The sequence below is a fragment of the Amphiura filiformis genome, chromosome 3, assembly GCF_039555335.1.
Source record: "Amphiura filiformis chromosome 3, Afil_fr2py, whole genome shotgun sequence".
Lineage (NCBI taxonomy): Eukaryota > Metazoa > Echinodermata > Ophiuroidea > Amphilepidida > Amphiuridae > Amphiura > Amphiura filiformis.
In genome coordinates, this window is record NC_092630.1 from 26,499,943 (window position 1) to 26,518,557 (window position 18,615).

Genomic DNA, 18,615 nt, shown 5'->3' on the forward strand with positions numbered 1-18,615 from the left:
GCGAGTGATCGGCATAAAAATGACAATGACAGTGGAGCCGGAATATTATTACAAGCTTAACTGACAATGATCGTGATTCAATGTGATTTTATGTTTGCTTTAATTTTGGTGCATGCACACTTTTTGCTGTGCATGTAGAAATTTTGGGCTACATGCACCAGTGCAGGTAGGAAAAAATTTGTAAATCGGACACTGCTTGTAAGTGGCCTCTGTTTCATCCAAAGTGGTCCCTGGTAACTGGTTCACCCCATTTTTTGTCAAAGTGGTCCCTGGTTCAAGCTATCTTATTTTCATCCTTGGTCCACGTCCTATATATATGCACCATGTGGGAGAAATAACAAAATGTTTACCTTTGGTCATAGATAGTGAAGGAGACTTGGTGCCCCAAATCAACAATGACCATGACCCTAAATCACCTTTGACCCCAGATTCCATACCACCCTACATTGCATCTGACCCTAAAATTAATCAATGCTACTGCTAGTAATTATCATGAACCATCAATTTCTGTATGCACATAAACAAAGCTTTCTGAACAAAATGACCTCAAATAACCCTAGATGACCTATAACCCTAGATGACCTTTGACGGCACGTATGTCAATGCACCCAGGGACAAGGTCATTGTGTCCATTGAATTCTATCAATTTTGCTGATAAAATGTTGTCTTATCTGATGACATCAACTTTTATATTATTCTTGGCCAGTAATATTATAAGGCTATATTAATTTAATTGTTTGTCTCAAAGCTCCCACACCCGTTAGTAAAACCGTGGCGTGTGCATTACTGTTAGGTTTTAATATAAAGTCAACATTTTTTTCCAATTTTTTCTCAACAAAACCCAAAAAATAAACCTCAGAAGTTTTTGTTTTTCATTCCAAGATAATGGCGAGATTGCAAGTTTTACGTAAAATAAAAATGAGCCGACATGACAGTCTCTAGTCCAGAAGTCAAGTTGTCGCTCTATGATAAAGATACGTAGGTATACACATAACTATGATAACACCTAAAAGTTTGCGTAAGCAACTGAAAAGTACAAAATAGATTACGGTACGTTTTTGCTGTCCTAGCATGCTCGATCATAGTCAGAACCGTAACAACAGACAAAAGTTGAAGGTTCTTGTTTGTAGCGATAGGGCATACTGCTGTACAAACATATTGATAATTTTGAGTTAGTTCAGCATGGAAACCATAGAGAGTCGTATCCTGAAAGTCAAGATATTTGGGGTCTAAACCCAGGTCGAAAAGACATGTATTGGATGGGTTTTTACATCAAAACAAAAACCAGTCATTGGAAGACATTGTTGTGGAAATATTTTCTGGTAGGAATCCATGCATCACTAATGCCAAAATCACAGAATTAGCCAGATAAGTGCAAAAGGCAGAATTGGGTGCAGAATTCGACAGTTTTGGCTACTTCCTTAAACACATGTTTTGAAAGAAGAACAACTTGAAAATAAAAGACAACGCAACTCAAGATATGGGCTGTATTTGAGATTTATTTCTTTAAACAGTCATACAGCGCATATGGATATCATAGTATAAAAATGCATTTAACGGTCACCTCGACATCGACAAGCATTTCAAAATTTAAAAAAAAATGAAAAAAGACTGAAGAACTTTGAGACAAACAATTAAATTAATGCTCCTTAATGTATTTTTAACATTATTGAAATCGGTATAGGAATTAAAAAAATTCAGATATCATACCGATAAGCAGGGGTAGCGCTATGTTGCTTTTTGGGGTCCCGGACCCACCATAATAGAGTTCGGACCCCCTGTTTTTATATTTTCTGCAAGTTCAGGGGTCCCTGCAGACCCCCAGTTTTTCAATCTAGCGCTATTGCAGACATACTATTTATGCTGCATTTGTACAACTCGGACTCACCAAACTCTACTCCGGACCCCCCTACCTTTTAATTTTCTGCAAGTTCCTGCGGACACTGGAGTGTTTAGTTCTAGCACTACCCCTGCCGATAAGGTGAAAATCTGGCTGATCATTATTTTACCGATCATATCGGTTAGACACTAATTAGGATATCGCGCAATTTGAAGTCTAGAAACACCATCGCCAAAATTTAAGAATTAATATGGCCGTCTTCATCAATGATCTAGCAATGTACTTTTCATTTGTGGAAAACTTTTGTGGACAATGATCAAAGTACAAGGGCACGTCGATATGGGGCAATTTCCTCCTTGTATATTCCTAAAATAGCCGCTGGTGTCGGTAAAATGAGTGGACAGGATTTTTGTGATGAAACTAATAAAATGGCCCCATAAAAATATCAAAATAAATAAATTTAAGCCTTACAAATACAAGGTCATCGTTTCTACATAAATGCCCATGCCATTGCCAACTTCATTCTGGGTAGTCCTTGTTTTTTTACATTAATTTGTGATAAAAAAAATGCTTTCTGTTGAGATTTTAATAATTGAGTCTTAGAAACTAACAAAGATTGCCTGTGATGATATCCTATTTCTTGGACGGTTGCAATGGACAGTTCCATCTTCATTCTTCAGTAACACTCACAATGACACCATCATGACCATACCAGCAGTGGAATATCAATCCTTGCAGGGACCATGGATAATCCATATTCCATACCACTGAATGTGGGCATGTTGCCTATGGGGGTCGACGCTAAGTCGGGTATGAGTGAGCGAACTCAAAAAGCATAGGCAACAATCAAAGACTTTGTGCGTTTACAAGACGAGTGATGTAGCCAGGTCTGAACGCTGTATTCATACATACTCACGATATAACGACGTTTCTGATTGGATTTGCGCCCTTTTTTGCTGGTCATAAATACCGTTTATGACCAGTACGCAGGGCATAAACAAGCTGCGCCACGCAGCGCGTTGGAACCCAATTAACACGATCCACGATTTGCCAGTGTTGCGTGACACGCCGCATGTCACCAGCGCCCATCTCACGCCAAGAAGCAAAAGATGACGCGTATCACGCGTTGACTCCCGGCCGTTGACCTCACATGAGCCGAAGCTGCTTCCTGCAAGTAGGCCTACTCATTTCTTCCAATTTATGAAGGAAAACGGTATGGAAATGTTATTTAAACTTGTAAACCCTTATTATTTTCATCTGTATTGAATTGCTAAGAATGTTGGGTATGTATTCATGAACGGGGTTCATTCATAGGATGTCGGGCATGATCGCTGTTTATGCCCTCGGCTCACGCCTCGGGCATAAACAGCGATCATGCCCTCAATCCTATGAATGAACCCCTAATTCAAGTACGCTTAGTCATGTTATCGGCAAAATATTTAATTCTCGATCATGAGAGCCAACTAAACAACTTGAGTACGCACAGGTATTACTATTTGCATCAAGCGTACTACGCAAAGACCGGTGCTTACGGTGCAAACACAGCTTTTGAGAATTGGCTAATAACACTGACACGCACGGTCGTTGCTAGGCATGGTCAATGTTCGGTCATGTACAAAATGTAGGTCCCGCGATCGTGTTATTCTATGAAAAGTACGCTGACGCAGAAGGTACATGTACATCCTCTCATGATCGAGAATTACTTATTCTGCCTAGATTCTCTCGCCGGTCGGGGCCACGTCACATCCATTCATGCATTGGCATGAAAACAACTTATTGCATATTTTTATTTACAGAGAGTCAAACCTGGCACAATAGTGCGATAGCTTGGGATCATTGTTCGATTTACCAGAAAAAAGTTACCTTGCATTTGTGCAGGTACCGGTAACATAGAAAATCTACCTGCACAAAGTGAAAGTAACTTGCACACATTGTCATGATTATGATGATTGTTTCAATTGACATCATCATGTGAAATCATGCCATTTTCATTTATTTATTTACCATCCAATTCTTGGGTTTTATTTTGTAGTCAACATGATGTGGTTGAATATGCACACTGCACACCATAGACGACATGAAGATTATGGCTAAAAAAATCTGGTTTATAGAAATACCAGTTTCATAAGCATAAAATTAAAACCACCAATCTACTTGACACACATTTATTTAAAGGGCCAGCAGAACACAGGTCACTCATGAAACATTTTAATGGTCACTGCCTGGTCGACTGTGTGTGATTATGAACATTTATACATGATCAAATTGACAGTCTCTTTCATGTTGGCTGTTTTGCAACAGGCTGTTCTGTATCAAAATCCGCTATTCATACATTTCATATTCTCTTAAATATTCTGACCATTGGAATGTAAGATTCTGTCACTTCTGGGCAAAATTTCAAACAAATTCAGGGCGTTTTTTACGGGTTAGTGTGGCTGCAGTGAGGATATTTGCATTTTATATGAATTTGACCCTCGGAAAAAAGGTTGTTTTGACGCATTACGTTGCTAATTATACGATGAAAAACAGTTTGCTGCAGCTTGAAACCCTCTTCTTCTGTTACATTACATACAGTGGGTGATAAAATGAAGTTAAGGGGTAATTTTCGGCTAAAACATAGCCTGATTTGGGTTCGTACGAAGCACCATTTGTTTCCTTTTTCGATGCAAGATTCACCGGGCAGGAATGATAAAGGTTTTCCTCATCGTCCATTGGACACGTCCATTCCATCCAGGGGGTTCGGCATTCACACCTATTCCTCCATGCACTGGATGCAAAAATATATTCCTTTCGTGATCATACTTACCTAGAAGGAGTAATTTAACTTCTCTTGCAGCTTTTTCTCCGTCTATCCTAAGATTTCTATCGATCATTTTTGACCGCTCAGCGGCCGCTTTGTCCTCTGCACTAGTCGCACACCCCATGGCGACAAATAAAATGTCCCGGGTATCAGCGGCCTAAATCCACAACGATAGCCGCTGTGATAATTTCACAGAAATCAAAATGATTTTTTCTCCACTCTGGGAGTACTTCCTTCTATTTCTCACCGATCCTGGATCTTCAGTGTCTTCAAACTGCCGATCTGATAAAAAAATAACGTTATTTCCAGCATCTATCACGTTAAAATCGACATTTGTAAACAGGCACCACACCCCACAAAATAATAACGGTAGCAAAGTACGAGGGCTGACACACACGATAATAAAATGAATTGACACAGGTGCATTATGGGGGGAAACCCGTATGATGTCCCTTCAACAAGGCAATTTATCAAGATCATACTGGAGGTGATTTTTACACATCATTGGGCGGAATTGATTGGAAAACGAGAAGCCATGTCGCTTTGGTTGTTGCAATTTAAAAGAGTGGGCGTAATATTGGGAGTCTTTTGTTGACAACCAGTAGTCATTTGTGCCCCAAATAGTAACAAATTGTGCGATTTACTTTGTGACTTAATTTATTTAAAACACACATACACACAAAAACCCTTTAAATGTTCAAAGAAATTTATTGTTTGGGATATTGAAAAAAATATGGATGAATAGTTCCATGTCTAAATTTATTTTACCTCCGGCAATTTCAGCAAAGAAAGTGTTTCGTGTGCGGTTTATAGTTTGGACAGGGAAATTCCCAAAGTCATTGATCCTAGTAATCCCTACTAGCAAACTGGTCTTGGCGAGCACTTGAATGCCTTCACAACACGGCATGGCAACATCTAGGCCTACACCCAAAATTAATAAATAGTGGGAAAAAAATGAGGGGGTGACGGGAATGTTGGTGGAATCACTGGAATGTTAATTTAGGACTTTGCAATAAATTGTGAATTCACAACAGTTGGTCTCAAATGCCCAAAATCAAGGGTTAGAGACTAGCCTGTGCAATAGGCCCCCTACTACTACTAGCCCTTAATAGCAGCCAATTAAGGGGGTACTACACCCCTGGCCAATTTTGTGCTTATTTTTGCATTTTTCTCAAAAATTATAGCGCATTGGTGACAAGTAGGAAGATATGTATATTATAGGGGCAAGGACTACAACTACTGCACTGAAAATTCAGCAACTCAAGGCAAGTAGGTAGTTATTGATTTATTGATCAAATATTGGTTTTCCCTCATTTTTGACTGTAACTCCACAACTGTTGTCTGTGCTGAAGTGCAGTAGTTGTATATAGTCCTTGCCCCTATAGGCTAATATACATATCTTACTTGTCACCAATGCGCTATAATTTTTGAGAAAAATGCAAAAATAGGCACAAAACTGGGCATGGGTGTAGTACCCCCCACAGTGTCATCGACCCTATATCTTCATGGCAGAAATCGCCATGGTAGGTTGAATCCACAGTCACGATTGGCCATTTGGTTCAGACCTTTGAAGCTCTTTGAGACGAATAATTAGTCGAGGGACATGACTAAGGCTACTCACAATAGCCGGGTAATTGATCTTGGTTGTGCGTGAATAAGCTTGTATACCCCATTGAGGTCAATGGTCATCGACTTTTATACTGCCTAGTAGTGAGTGCAGCTGTACTACACGATGTAGTCCATACAGGACCAACGCAATATAAAATTAGAGTTTTGGTCCGATTTTGAGTTCAAAGCGCACGGCCAATTTTCAAAGCGCATTCTAGCGACCATCATATCTGTTCAACACGTATTTTCAAGTGTATGAGACCACATCTGGTTTCTTGAGAAAAATTCATTTACGGGGGAGATATTCATCATTTTCTAACCCGGTATCCGAAGAGCTAGCTGATATCAAAATCGTGCATAGCAATTCACGTGTATCGATCCCGTGTATTCATTTTAGTGTCTCTGCTGCACCAAATAATTATTAGCCAGGCGGTGTCGGTGTGCCCGCTTAATGAGGTACTTTTCAGAAAGCTATTTTGTCATGTTTGTGGCAAAAAAATTATCCATTAATACCCTAATAACCAAGTAACAAGAAGCCTGGGCGGACCCACACTTGTGCTGATGTTATTTATATTTTGTAAAAAACTGAGACTACATGTAGTAAATCAAACAAACAAACAAACAAACAATGATTTGTAGGCCTAATAATAAGGTTATTCACGACTACTCGTAACTGAATTGCCCCAGTTTAGGGAACATGGTTAATATATGGGATGGAAATATAGAAGATGAGAGGTTCAAAATCCCGGGGGGGGGGTACTCAGTGCAAAGGACCATACGGGGACGTAATATGGGTAGCATTTTCCGCTTTTTGGTATTTCAATGACCCCTATTTTGGTATATGAATGGGTCCTTTTGGGCGCATTTTGGAAAAGTGCACTTAAAGCGCCCAATTATGGCAAATTTTGGTGTTTTTTCTTGAAAATTGGTATGACGGGTAGCAAAAGCAGCAAAAAGTAGGTAAAGTCCGAAAGTCTGCGTGGCACACCCCCGGACAATTTTTTTCGCAGACCCCCCCCCCCCCCGGGCACCACCACCAGTCCACCACCGTCCATGTGGAATCACAATCCCCGTCACAAACATCATTTTTGGGGAACTATGATAGAAAACTAAATTTAAAAATGGCCCAAAGGGTCAACAATTCACATTTATAGTTATAGGCCTACAACATAAACAATTTGGGTTTAAAATTCAAAATTGTTCAGAATTTGTCAGAAAACACGCCAAAGTATTATATTCCTCTCGTCATTCTATTCAGAAAAATTTGACCTATCTGCGACATCATCGTTCTTGAGATAAGAAAAAAAGGCAAAGCTGGGGATGGTCAGTTCTTTTGGTCACACTATAATAACCCTTCAGCCAACCTTTAAGGTTTTGAAAAGTTAAAGCCCCTGCACCCAGATTCGAGTCTTGGTGGACTTTCTGATCTTTTCCTATTTTATTTCTGGTTAGGTTAGAGATATGAAAAAAGAACTTGAATATAACAATCATATCTATTATCATGATTATAATGATTTACCCCCCCCAAAAAAAAAAAAAAGACCCTCATGTTGCTATGTCAATATTATTTTGAGTGTCGGCCCATATAGGCAAGGCTCAGCGGCCGCAATGTGAATTTGATTGTACGTAACCTAAGGATGAAGTGCTAGCGGAGCACGAATTTTTTTTACAATTTCAGCCTATTTTAGCCAAAAAATCAAGGTAAATACCGAGCATTGCCTGTATTTTTACAGTAAGCCTATATTTAGACCAAGGAAGTATTTGCCAAAACGTGGGAGGGAGGATTGTGTCACCCATCCCAAAATGTGGAGAGGACATGTTCCCAGTGCCCCCCCCCCCCACCCGGGATTGATGCCACGCCCATGATTATACTATAATGAAATTAATGTTCTGGTTCTCGTCCAGAGGATTTTCATGAATTGATGAAGGAGGGTTGTTTCCCCTTCATTGTAAAATTAATATTGTCAGTAGTTTTCGGTCTTTTCCAACACAGCTCAAGGAATTTTGAAAAAGGAGGGCCCTTTTTATTTTTTTAAACATTTTGTTAAATGTGAGATTTAGAGGGATAAACCCCAAAGAGTATACCACAAAAATGCTTCGAAGTGATACTGGTTAAGGGAAGGGGTATGAACGTTTGGACAGTATTTATTGTGGGACATGAGAGCACATCAGACAGATCAAATTGCATTCTGAATACGAAGAATGTCCTTCTGATATCAAGTAATTTTGATTTTTGAAATTCGCAACGTAATACACAATTTATGGCAAATCATTAAAAATTGATATTTTTGATATTTAACAGTACTTGAAGTAAACTTTATAAATCTGATAATTTATACTTAAAGTGTATGTAGGTGGGATGAAAAGCCAACGATCAATTGAAAATTTTGACCTTTCGTATTGAATTTTTTGCCCCAAAACACCAAAAAAAAACTAGGTCTTTTGGGGGGAAAAAAATCCATATCATCAATATGAAAGGTCAAAATTTTCAATTGATCATCGGCTTTTCCTCCCTACACTTTAAGAATATATCATTAGATTTATAAAATATACTTCGAGGACAGTTATATATCAAAAATTTGAAAAATATCAAATTTTAATAATTTGCCATAACATTTGTATTATATCGTGAATTTCAAAAAATGAAAATTATTTGATATCAGAAAGACATGCTTCGTATTTAGAATGCAATTCGATACGTCTGAGGTGCTCTCATGTCCCACAAAAAATACTGTCGAAACGCTCAAAACGCTCATTCCAGATCCCTTAAGGTTCTCTAATAAACTTATTTATGTGAATGATCGAGTTTTCCATAAAGCATTCCAAAGTCTAAAAAGTCTTTAAAGAATTTTTTTTAAATCTGACAAATCCCAGAAATCGGAGGACGGAGGGAGAACCAAAACATTAAATTTTTCGGTCTGATTGTCAATCCGCCAACTTTTAAATGGTGAATGTTATGATTATATACTTTTATAAAATACAAAAACAATTTCAGATTTTTTAAAACAAAATGGACGCCAGAAAACAACATAAGACCATGTTACCAGAATATTATTAAACAGAAAAAACACATAACCAGAAATTTCACCATTGTTTTATTGAAATAATATAGAACTAAAATATATGCATTTTACAAATATAAATAGGCCTATTATTCAACAGATTTAAAACACATTAAGGGATCTGGAATGAGCGTTTTAAGCGTTTCGACAGTATTTTTGTGGGACATGAGAGCACATCAGACATATCGAATTGCATTCTGAATACGAAGAATGTCTTTCTGATATCAAATAATTTTCATTTTTGAAATTCACGATATAATACAAATTTTATGACAAATTATTAAAATTTGATATTTTGACCTTTTTCGTATTGAAGATATGGATTTTTATTTTTCCCTCAAAACAGCAAAAAAAATAGGTCTTTTGGGGAAAAAAATCCATATCTTCAATATGAAAGGTCAAAATTTTCAAATGGTCGTCGGTTTTTCCTCCCAGCTATACACTTTAAGAATATATCATTAGATTTATAAAATTTACTTCCAGGACTGTTATATATCAAAAATGTAATTTTTTAATGATTTGCCATAAAATGTGCATATATTAGTATTACATTGCGAATTAAAAAAAAAAATCAAAATTATTTGATATCAGAAGGACATTCTTCGTATTCAGAATGCAATTCGATATGTCTGATGTGCTCTAATGTCCCACAATAAATACTGTCCAAACGTTCATACCCCATCCCTTAAATTTACATAAAAGGAAGCTTCACCAAATGAATATCTTTAATATACGAGCGGCTGTCAAAGAGTTCGTAGAACAATGTGCTACTTTGTCGTATGGTAATGGTAATGAATTTGGTCTAATGTTTTCTGTCAAAATATTACTGCAAAAATATTCGATGTTTGCATCACTGTATTATGGACAGGACACTCTGTTTGTTTGTTTATTTTAAATGATCTTCCCGTAGGAACTCGACAACGACCCATAATAAGGTTAACGGCTACGGGCTATACCCCCATCCCCGGTCTACGCCAAGCTGGCCCAAGTAGGCCAATTTCGACAAACTTGAACTTTTACGTCTTTCAGGAAATGCCATTTCGTATTAAAGACTTGTATCTTGACAATCCTTTTTGGACGGTACAATATTTGCTCTAGCCTTTTGGGTATCTGCAGTGGAAGCCTACCTCCTTGAATTCACTGGTATACCGTATACTAATAGAAGTCATCATGCATGATTGTAAATTTCTTCAGACGGTGGTGAAAACCCAAATGAAATTTAACAATGTACAGTTGATGTAAATTGTGATGAAGTCCTTGGTATTCAACAGCAACGAAATGGTCTTTAGAATTCAAGGATGGAATGAGCGTTGAAGATCATCCGAGGTCCAAAAGACTTGCTGACGTCACCACTAATGATATACGTGCTGGTACATGGCATTGATAATGAATGACGACCCAAACAAGAACAATAGACACAAAATATGACAACTCTGATGAAAGTGTTTCAACATAAATCCATTAACATTTGGTTATCGTGTATCTTCTAGATGGGGCCCCAGAAACTTTATGCACAAAATTGATACTAGTCGACAAAATCAGGTCCACACCTTCAATTCACTTTAAATGAGGACTAAGACAAGTTTCATCTATATTAGGTTAAAGGTGATAAGACATAACTGGAATTATATGAGTCCACTCAGTGGACGCACCTGGATCTCCCACTCTATAAGAAGATAAATCGTCACTCGGTCACCATAGTAAAAGTCCTTCGTCGCTGTTTTCTCAAGTTCAGGGAGAATCTTGATGACAGTTCGTTTGCCAAATGAAAGTACAATCATAGGCATATATCATACATTTTTGATAGCAAAATTGAGGCAAGCCATCAAGTGAAGAAGGTTGGTGGTAGGAACGGGACTATTCTTGGATTGTGTCTTGTACAGTTTGTCAACGTGGTCAAGCTGCCATTCACGACAGAGGGGTCAGTTAAGCAACCATATTGTGCATGGTCAAGGCACGGCCTCCAGTTTGTGAAACCTATTCTAGAATGAATTTTAAGCCTATTTTACATGTTTTAGAATGCATTTTAAGCCCTACCTTCATAATATTAGGTTTGCTGGTTATCAATGCTGGTGAGCCTTCACTGATGAAGAGTGGCCCAAGGAGCAATCCGACGACTTCCGTTTCGTTGATATATAAGGTTTAAAAAAAAATTGCGACGGGTGCATTAAGGGATGTAATGACCATCATGACCATGGTCAAGATTGAGATAGAAAGAATTTGGCTACTCTTTCAAGTACATTGTTCTACGAACTTATTGGCCGCACCTCGTATATCAATAATCTTTTACGACAGAATTCGAGTCTCTTATTTACGAAGTCCCTCAATCCAGTGTGATCAATCACAGCACAGATTATAGAAGGAATCATTCCTTCTATAATCTGTGCTCCATCCCAGTCATTGACATTATTTTCTTGCGCTACGTGGTCAATTACGGCTGACTTCAGTGGATAACTTTCTTTCTGCGTCTTTTTCTGCGTCTTTTGGACCTCCCTTACCCCCAAATGGCCTACCAGTCTCTCTGTATGATTTATTGCACCCTTTATACACACGGAATGGGGCACTTCGCTGGTCTGTCCAATATAGTCTTTTTTTGTCCTGGGATGGACAAAGACTCTTTTGAGAGAGTTTGTTGGTTCCATTGTAAAACCATGTTTTAATATGGAAGACTCTTTGTAATTTTCCGACGTACCATCCATCGCATATCGGACGGCCATGCCTTTATGGTAGTCTCGTTGGTCTTCTTCGGAGAATATTGTTTTGTCTTTCACTTGTTGTTTCACCTTGTTTACTGCCCATTTGTGGTATTCGCAGACCGCTAATGTCTTCCTGATTCTTTGTTCCTCAATTTCCTTGTCCTCTCTTCTTTGCCCATTAATGCCCTGCTTTCTGGTGCACTAGAAAAGGTGTTTTTCCCCCGATACACAACTGTTTGACCGAACCATCTTGTTTAAGCAAAGTGTCTTTGTCCATGGACATTGATCGGACTGATCGGACCAGCGAAGTGGTGTAAGGGTATAATAAATTATACATCATGTATACAAAGGAGAGACCGGTATTGAAGTAATGGAAAAGAGCATCAGAAAGACGCAGGTTGCAACTAAAAACTTCTCCAGAGCCAGCAGAAAGACATCCACTACAGAACAGCATAAGTCAGCCATAACTGACTAGGGCCGCCTGCCTATAGGGCCTACGTAGTGCAGGAAAATTATGTCATCATGGTCATTGACTGGGAAGTGGGAAGGGGCCAAATTACTTGATAGCGACTCGAATTCCTTCGGCAAGGACAGCAACCAAGTTTCGCGGGAGAAGTAGTGGGCCGTCATCAGCTGTGGTGAAGGCTTCAGCATGTTCAGCCAAGATGGCGAAAGCTCATATTCTTGAGTAATATTTTATTATAGATTTGGCTAACAAAAATAACCAATGGTCATAGCGCACATGTCTCAATTGTTCTTCCTTCTAAATATGTCACCAAAATGGAAGTCTACCGATTGCTCCATGAGCTAGGCCTACTCTTCAGTGAAGGCTCACCAGCATTGATCACCAGCAAGGCTGATAGCATGATTAGGAAGATCTTATGACAGGTTTCCGAGGAGGCCATCAGGGGAGCATAAGATTATCTGACGTCTCTGCCCGGAATGGCATCTTGACCATCGGACGAACTGAAAATAGAGTACAGGGCCTTTTCCAAGAAAAGTCCCACTTCTGCCACCAACGCGTGAAGGGTTCTTCAAATGATGGCTTGCCTGAATTTCACCATTTGTATCACTAGTTTTTAGCGGGTGGAATCAAATTCCATGATGACCCTCTTAAGAGGCCTGTGAATTCATAGAATTCGCAGAGTGTCTGTCCTGTCCATATACAGTGATGTTGATAATATTTACTATTTTTGTAGTAATGGGTGAAGGAACATGTTTTTAAATGAGACATAATTCACCATAACCCTGCGACAACGTGAAATACCTTGTTCTACGAACTTATTGACCGCCCCTCGTATCATCAAAAAGTCAAGCAGGCCAGAGATCCCGGGGGGGGGGGGGTCGAAAAAAAATTTACGGGGATGTGCCACACAGACTTTCGGATGCTGACTTTCTCTATACCTACTTTTTGCTGCTTTTGCCACCCATCAGTATACCAATTTTTCACAAAAAACACCCAAAAAAGCACCCAAATTGGGCGCTTTTAGGGGCACTTTTGCCCAAATGCGCCCAATTGGGCGCATTGGTCTCCACTGAAAACCCACCCATTGATATACCAAAATTGCTGAAAAGGTACCCCAAAACCGTGGCACATCCCCGTATACCTTCAACCAGGGAGAACCCCCTCCGGGCCAGAGATGATCACAGTTTATAACAAAATTAAATAAGAGTTACACATAAGCAAAATAAAATTATCAGTATAAATTACAAAAGCGGCAAACAAAAATACAACCTTTCCTTTGAATAAAAATAAAAACAACAGCATCGATATATACGCATGTTTTTTGCCATGTACTCTTAAGAAAAAAAGGTGTAACTTTCATGGAACCTTTTTTTTGTATACAGCATCTAAAGGGTTCACAAAAAATAACTCCCCCCTTAAAATTACAAAACATTTCTTTGCATAACTTGACATACATTCCGTTGATTTGAAAAAATTAAAAACCTGTAAATAAAGGAATCATTTTCCTACCCTCCCAAAGTTCTTTTTAGAAAAATCTCTTTGCTTTGGCCAAAAATAATGACACTTTTCAAAAATGATGCTTTCAGAAAAAGTTGCACTTTTCCACATCCTATACATGTAGTGTACAAAAACATTCTCGATATCAATATTTTGATTGATTTAATGGTGTTTTTGTTTTCTTTAATTTTTATGTATACGATAACCCAGTTATTCATACAATCATCTTACAGTATAAAACAATGATTTATTGACATGTACGGGGTTTTTCTAGAAGGTTTTATTGAGTAGGTGTTTCAAAATGGTAAAATCAATTTAGGAATTACAAAACATTTCTTGCATAACTTGACATTCATTTTATTTATTTGAAAAATTTAAAAGCCTGTGAATAAAGGCATCTTTTTGCTACCCTACCAAAGTTAACCCTTCTCAAAATCCTTTTGATTTGGTAAAAAATAATCACATTTTTCAAAAATGATGCTTAAAGAAACCCTGCAGTTTTCCACATCCCATACATGCAATGTACAAAACTTTCTCGATATCAATGTTGTGATTGATTTAATTGGGTTTTTTGCTTCACCTTTCTGTCTCTGATCCCTTAGTCACCCATGCAACCATCATGTTGTTCAAAATAATGATTCGTAGAAGCTAATTTTGACATAAATGAGGATGTGGAAAAGTGCAACTTTTTCTGAAAACATCATTTTTGGAAAATATGTTATTTTTAGTAAAAACAAAAAGATTTTTAGAAGAACGAACTTTGGGAGGGTAGAAAAACGATTACTTTATTCACAGGTTTTTAAATTTTTCAAATCAACGAAATGTATGTCAAGTTACGCAAAGAAATGTTTTGTAATTTTAGGGGGGAGTTATTTTTTGTGAACCCTTTATACACCAATCCGACTAAGCCATTACTGCGGTGTCCCCGACCCTGCCTGCACGTAAAACTGCGCACGGCCCTGCAGAGTGCTAACGCTTCAAAGTGTTCATAGTTCTGATCGCTAGGGTTCAACTCCCCGCACAGGCATGGAATACTACGTAATATGTATCATGTTCGCTTCCATCTAGCGATCAATAACCTGACAAACCCATATGTAATCCAATTCAATGCACAAGCTCATACACCTGTGGTTCTTTGATGATACTGCTTACAATAAAAACATTGATCAATAATGAACGTTGGTCAAAAGACGAGCTTACTGAAGTGAAAAATTATGTACATGCAGAATCATCATTTATGCATATTGCCTTGAAAATCATAAAAAGCGATTACTTGATCAACTCAAATGATTATATTAGCGTTATTTATAAACCATATTTCAATATTTCTAAATGTTTTATATGTCTTTTGACCCAGAAATGTATGAATTTGATGCGAAATCGTGATGAAAAATAATATTTTACCAGTCAGATTCAGAAAGAGAAAATCTCATTACACTCGTTAATTACATCACAATCCAAACATAGATGTTCAAGTTCATAGAAAATGTTACAAACTGTTGTATGTTTTGCTATGTTGTTTTCTCTGTAGGGAATGTGTTTTATCGTTAAAATCGGATATGAAAAACTATCATAAATACAGCACAAACGGGCATCACTATTTGTGTGCATAATACAAATTTACGAATTATATAGAAGTGACATATGACACTTATAAAAGCTGTATCTTGAAAAGGAGATTACTCTGATGCTAGAATTTCGGCATGGAAACTCATGTGAAATGAAGAAAAATATTTCTGGTTGATTTTATGTGTCTTTTGAGCTTTAAATGTTTCAAAATGTCAAAATTAACCAAATTCGAGTAATTATGATGTCATCAGCATGACATTAATATTCATGAGGAATAATTATTGCTCCATCAATTAAGAAATGATTAACAAATGATTGGATTTCATCGCACGACCTTCTAGCAACTGTATCTAGAAATTTATGAAAGTTACTTGTCAATTTTTGCCGGAAACAAGCTTTTTCTATGGTTACTGACCAGCTCATTAGCGCGGTTCATCAGACATCGGGACATTCTTTACCGTGGAATCACCGCCCTCTGTTGATGACAGGGCTTCGAACTCTTATCAAGACGATATAAGAAATGCAGGGCCGTGTGCGGTGTCCCAAGGTCGGGGGTTCTATCATTTACTTGTTAGTGTGCTATACAGAATTGTACACAACAGTGATTTTCAATACACGATCATGACTTGATTGAACAAGTTAAATCTCCCGCACTGGTACAACTGTGGTTCCGTCAATAGAGGGCCAAATACAGTAAACGCTTCTCGGATTGGTGTTATACATGTTTAAGGTCTATAAAGAACTTGAAAGTTCTACAAACAATTAAAAATTAGATTTAAATAGGCCCTAGGAAATTTCTAATGCATTAATTTAGGGACTCATAACAAAGTTGAGAAAAGTGAGTGTTAACCCTTTTGGTTCTATTATATAACAAATCATTTTCTCGACTGAAGGAACTTTTCCTGTTCTCTAGGCTTAGAACCCTTTAAGAGTTCATTCTAGTTTTGATTGGTTCCTTAAAGGTTCTTCAAGCTACAAAAAACCCAAAGAACCGACTTCTTCGTTTTGCAAAGAACCCCATTGGTTTCCAATAGAGTTTTTTCTAGTCCTTTTTTTGATGTATTCTTAGGGGCTGTGCAATTAATTATGAGCCCCCCCCGGAGGTAAAATTTCCGAACGGCTCGCCAAGAATCGCTTGCCCTTTCTCTCGACCAGCCAAAAAATCTTTTAAAGCGTTTCCGTACTGTTTTCCTATTAAGCCTTTCCAAAAATTGCTTGCCCTCCCCTTCGGCTCGCCAAAGGCTTGCCCCCCCCCTCCTATAAACTATTGATCCCTTAACGATGATGAGACCTGCATAGAATCATGCCAAAACGAAACCAAGTTAATGATTCATGTTCCATATACGCATATCATCGCATATGCGGGAATGTAGGAGTAAAAGGTCGGGTTTATGAAAAAAAACACCAACATATACTCGCAGAAAACCCGACGAAAATCAAGAATTAATTTTATACAACCTCGTCCGAGTAGTGACAAACACCGGGTGGAGTGCAGTAATTTGCTCAAAAACCAAATTATAAAATACTGCCGTAAAAATGATGGCGCTATAACAATCAACGAAAAACACAGACCCTGGAAAAACAACAAGCACGCAATGGCATTTCGAGGGCTTGCTTCGAAATAAAGCTAAATAACTTGGGATAACTAATATAACTGAGTTCAGTGCCAGAAAACTCACATTTGTAAAATTAGCATGAACAACTTACACATGTTACCCCAAATCTGCTGCGGAAAAGCAAAAGCCGTCTGATGCCGGGTGATAGGGCCTACTGATATTTCAGACTTGTCAAACCACTTGGAAAACTTTTTTTTACATACCTTCTTTTATTTACAAGCTTTTACAGATACAATGGACGCACGGTATAATATATCTGCAAGTAGCAGTACAGGGTGTCTCAATAAATAGCTAGCCTATACAGTAACTCAGCTTTATACTACCGTTTACAGTGGCGTACCGTGGCCGCCCCAACCCCGGGGGGCTGAAGAAGAAACAATTTTGCCGCCCCTTCCTTAACAGCCCGAAAAGGTTGACCCAATTTTTTTCACGGTCGTTTGAAAAAGTGAAGAGCAAAAATAAAAAAAAAATAAAAAAGGATTTTAGGCGCTAGCGCCCTAAAAGCATCCTTTAAAAATAAAATTTTTATGGTTTTTAACTTTTTTCCGCCGTTTTTTCTTTGCTAATTCGTTTTGCCGCCCCTTCGTTTTTGCCGCCCCTGTTTCTGCCGCCCCTTCTTCTTCCGCCGCCCCTTCGTTTTTGCCGCCCCTACTTTGACCCCGGGGGGCTGGCGCCCCCAAAGCCCCCCCCAAAATACGCGCATGGTTTATTTCATGTACGGTATATAGTTAGCTGCTGCTGCTCTAATCATGATGGCCAATTTTTAAAAAGGCGGTTCAAAGCGGTCCAGGATTCAGGTGTCCAAAGTAGGCAAGAACCTCATTCAATATTGCTTAATTGTATCTGTCTTCAAGGCATGCTTGCAGGAGTGTTCATAAAATACTTTGGCAGGTCTTTGGTCTAGTTCCAGGATTTTCTCAAAAAATGAGCATTTTGGCCCAAATTTGACCTCACAGATGAATTCATCAAGCCATTGCCATTCTAAAAATGTATACTTTTAAAGTCTTTAGACCAATAATTTAGCAGTTATGAGGCCCGAAAGTTTCCATAATTCCAGGGTAATGTGAGACCACTGAATCTGAACCAAAAATTAATGTAATTTTGACCTCTTTTTGAAAATGACAAATCTCCGAGCCAGGCTGTAAAATTCTCATGAAAAAAATACGTAGATCTGTGTATTGATGAAATAGTGCATTGATTACATAGGGCCTACTTTAGATCTGTGTATGTGTAGTATTATATTTACATCTACGGTAGAAAAGTTTATATAAAAGTTTCCATAATTCCAGGGTAATGTGAGACCACTGAATCTGAACCAAAAATTAATGTAATTTTGACCTCTTTTTGAAAATGACAAATCTCCGAGCCAGGCTGTAAAATTCTCATGAAAAAAATACGTAGATCTGTGTATTGATGAAATAGTGCATTGATTACATAGGGCCTACTTTAGATCTGTGTATG

At 38.1% G+C, this 18,615-nt stretch overlaps 1 protein-coding gene across 1 annotated transcript in view; it reads right to left on the bottom strand.

Moving 5' to 3' along the window:
* The window catches only part of LOC140148280 (guanine nucleotide-binding protein G(i) subunit alpha), a 73,328-nt gene extending 68,275 nt beyond the window's left edge, over positions 1-5,053 (bottom strand). The window contains exon 1 of the mRNA XM_072170177.1: positions 4,647-5,053. Coding sequence (XP_072026278.1) covers positions 4,647-4,764 — 118 coding nt within the window. The 5' untranslated portion in view covers positions 4,765-5,053. The remainder of the gene's footprint in view (positions 1-4,646) is intronic.
* Positions 5,054-18,615: the final 13,562 nt, after the last annotated feature.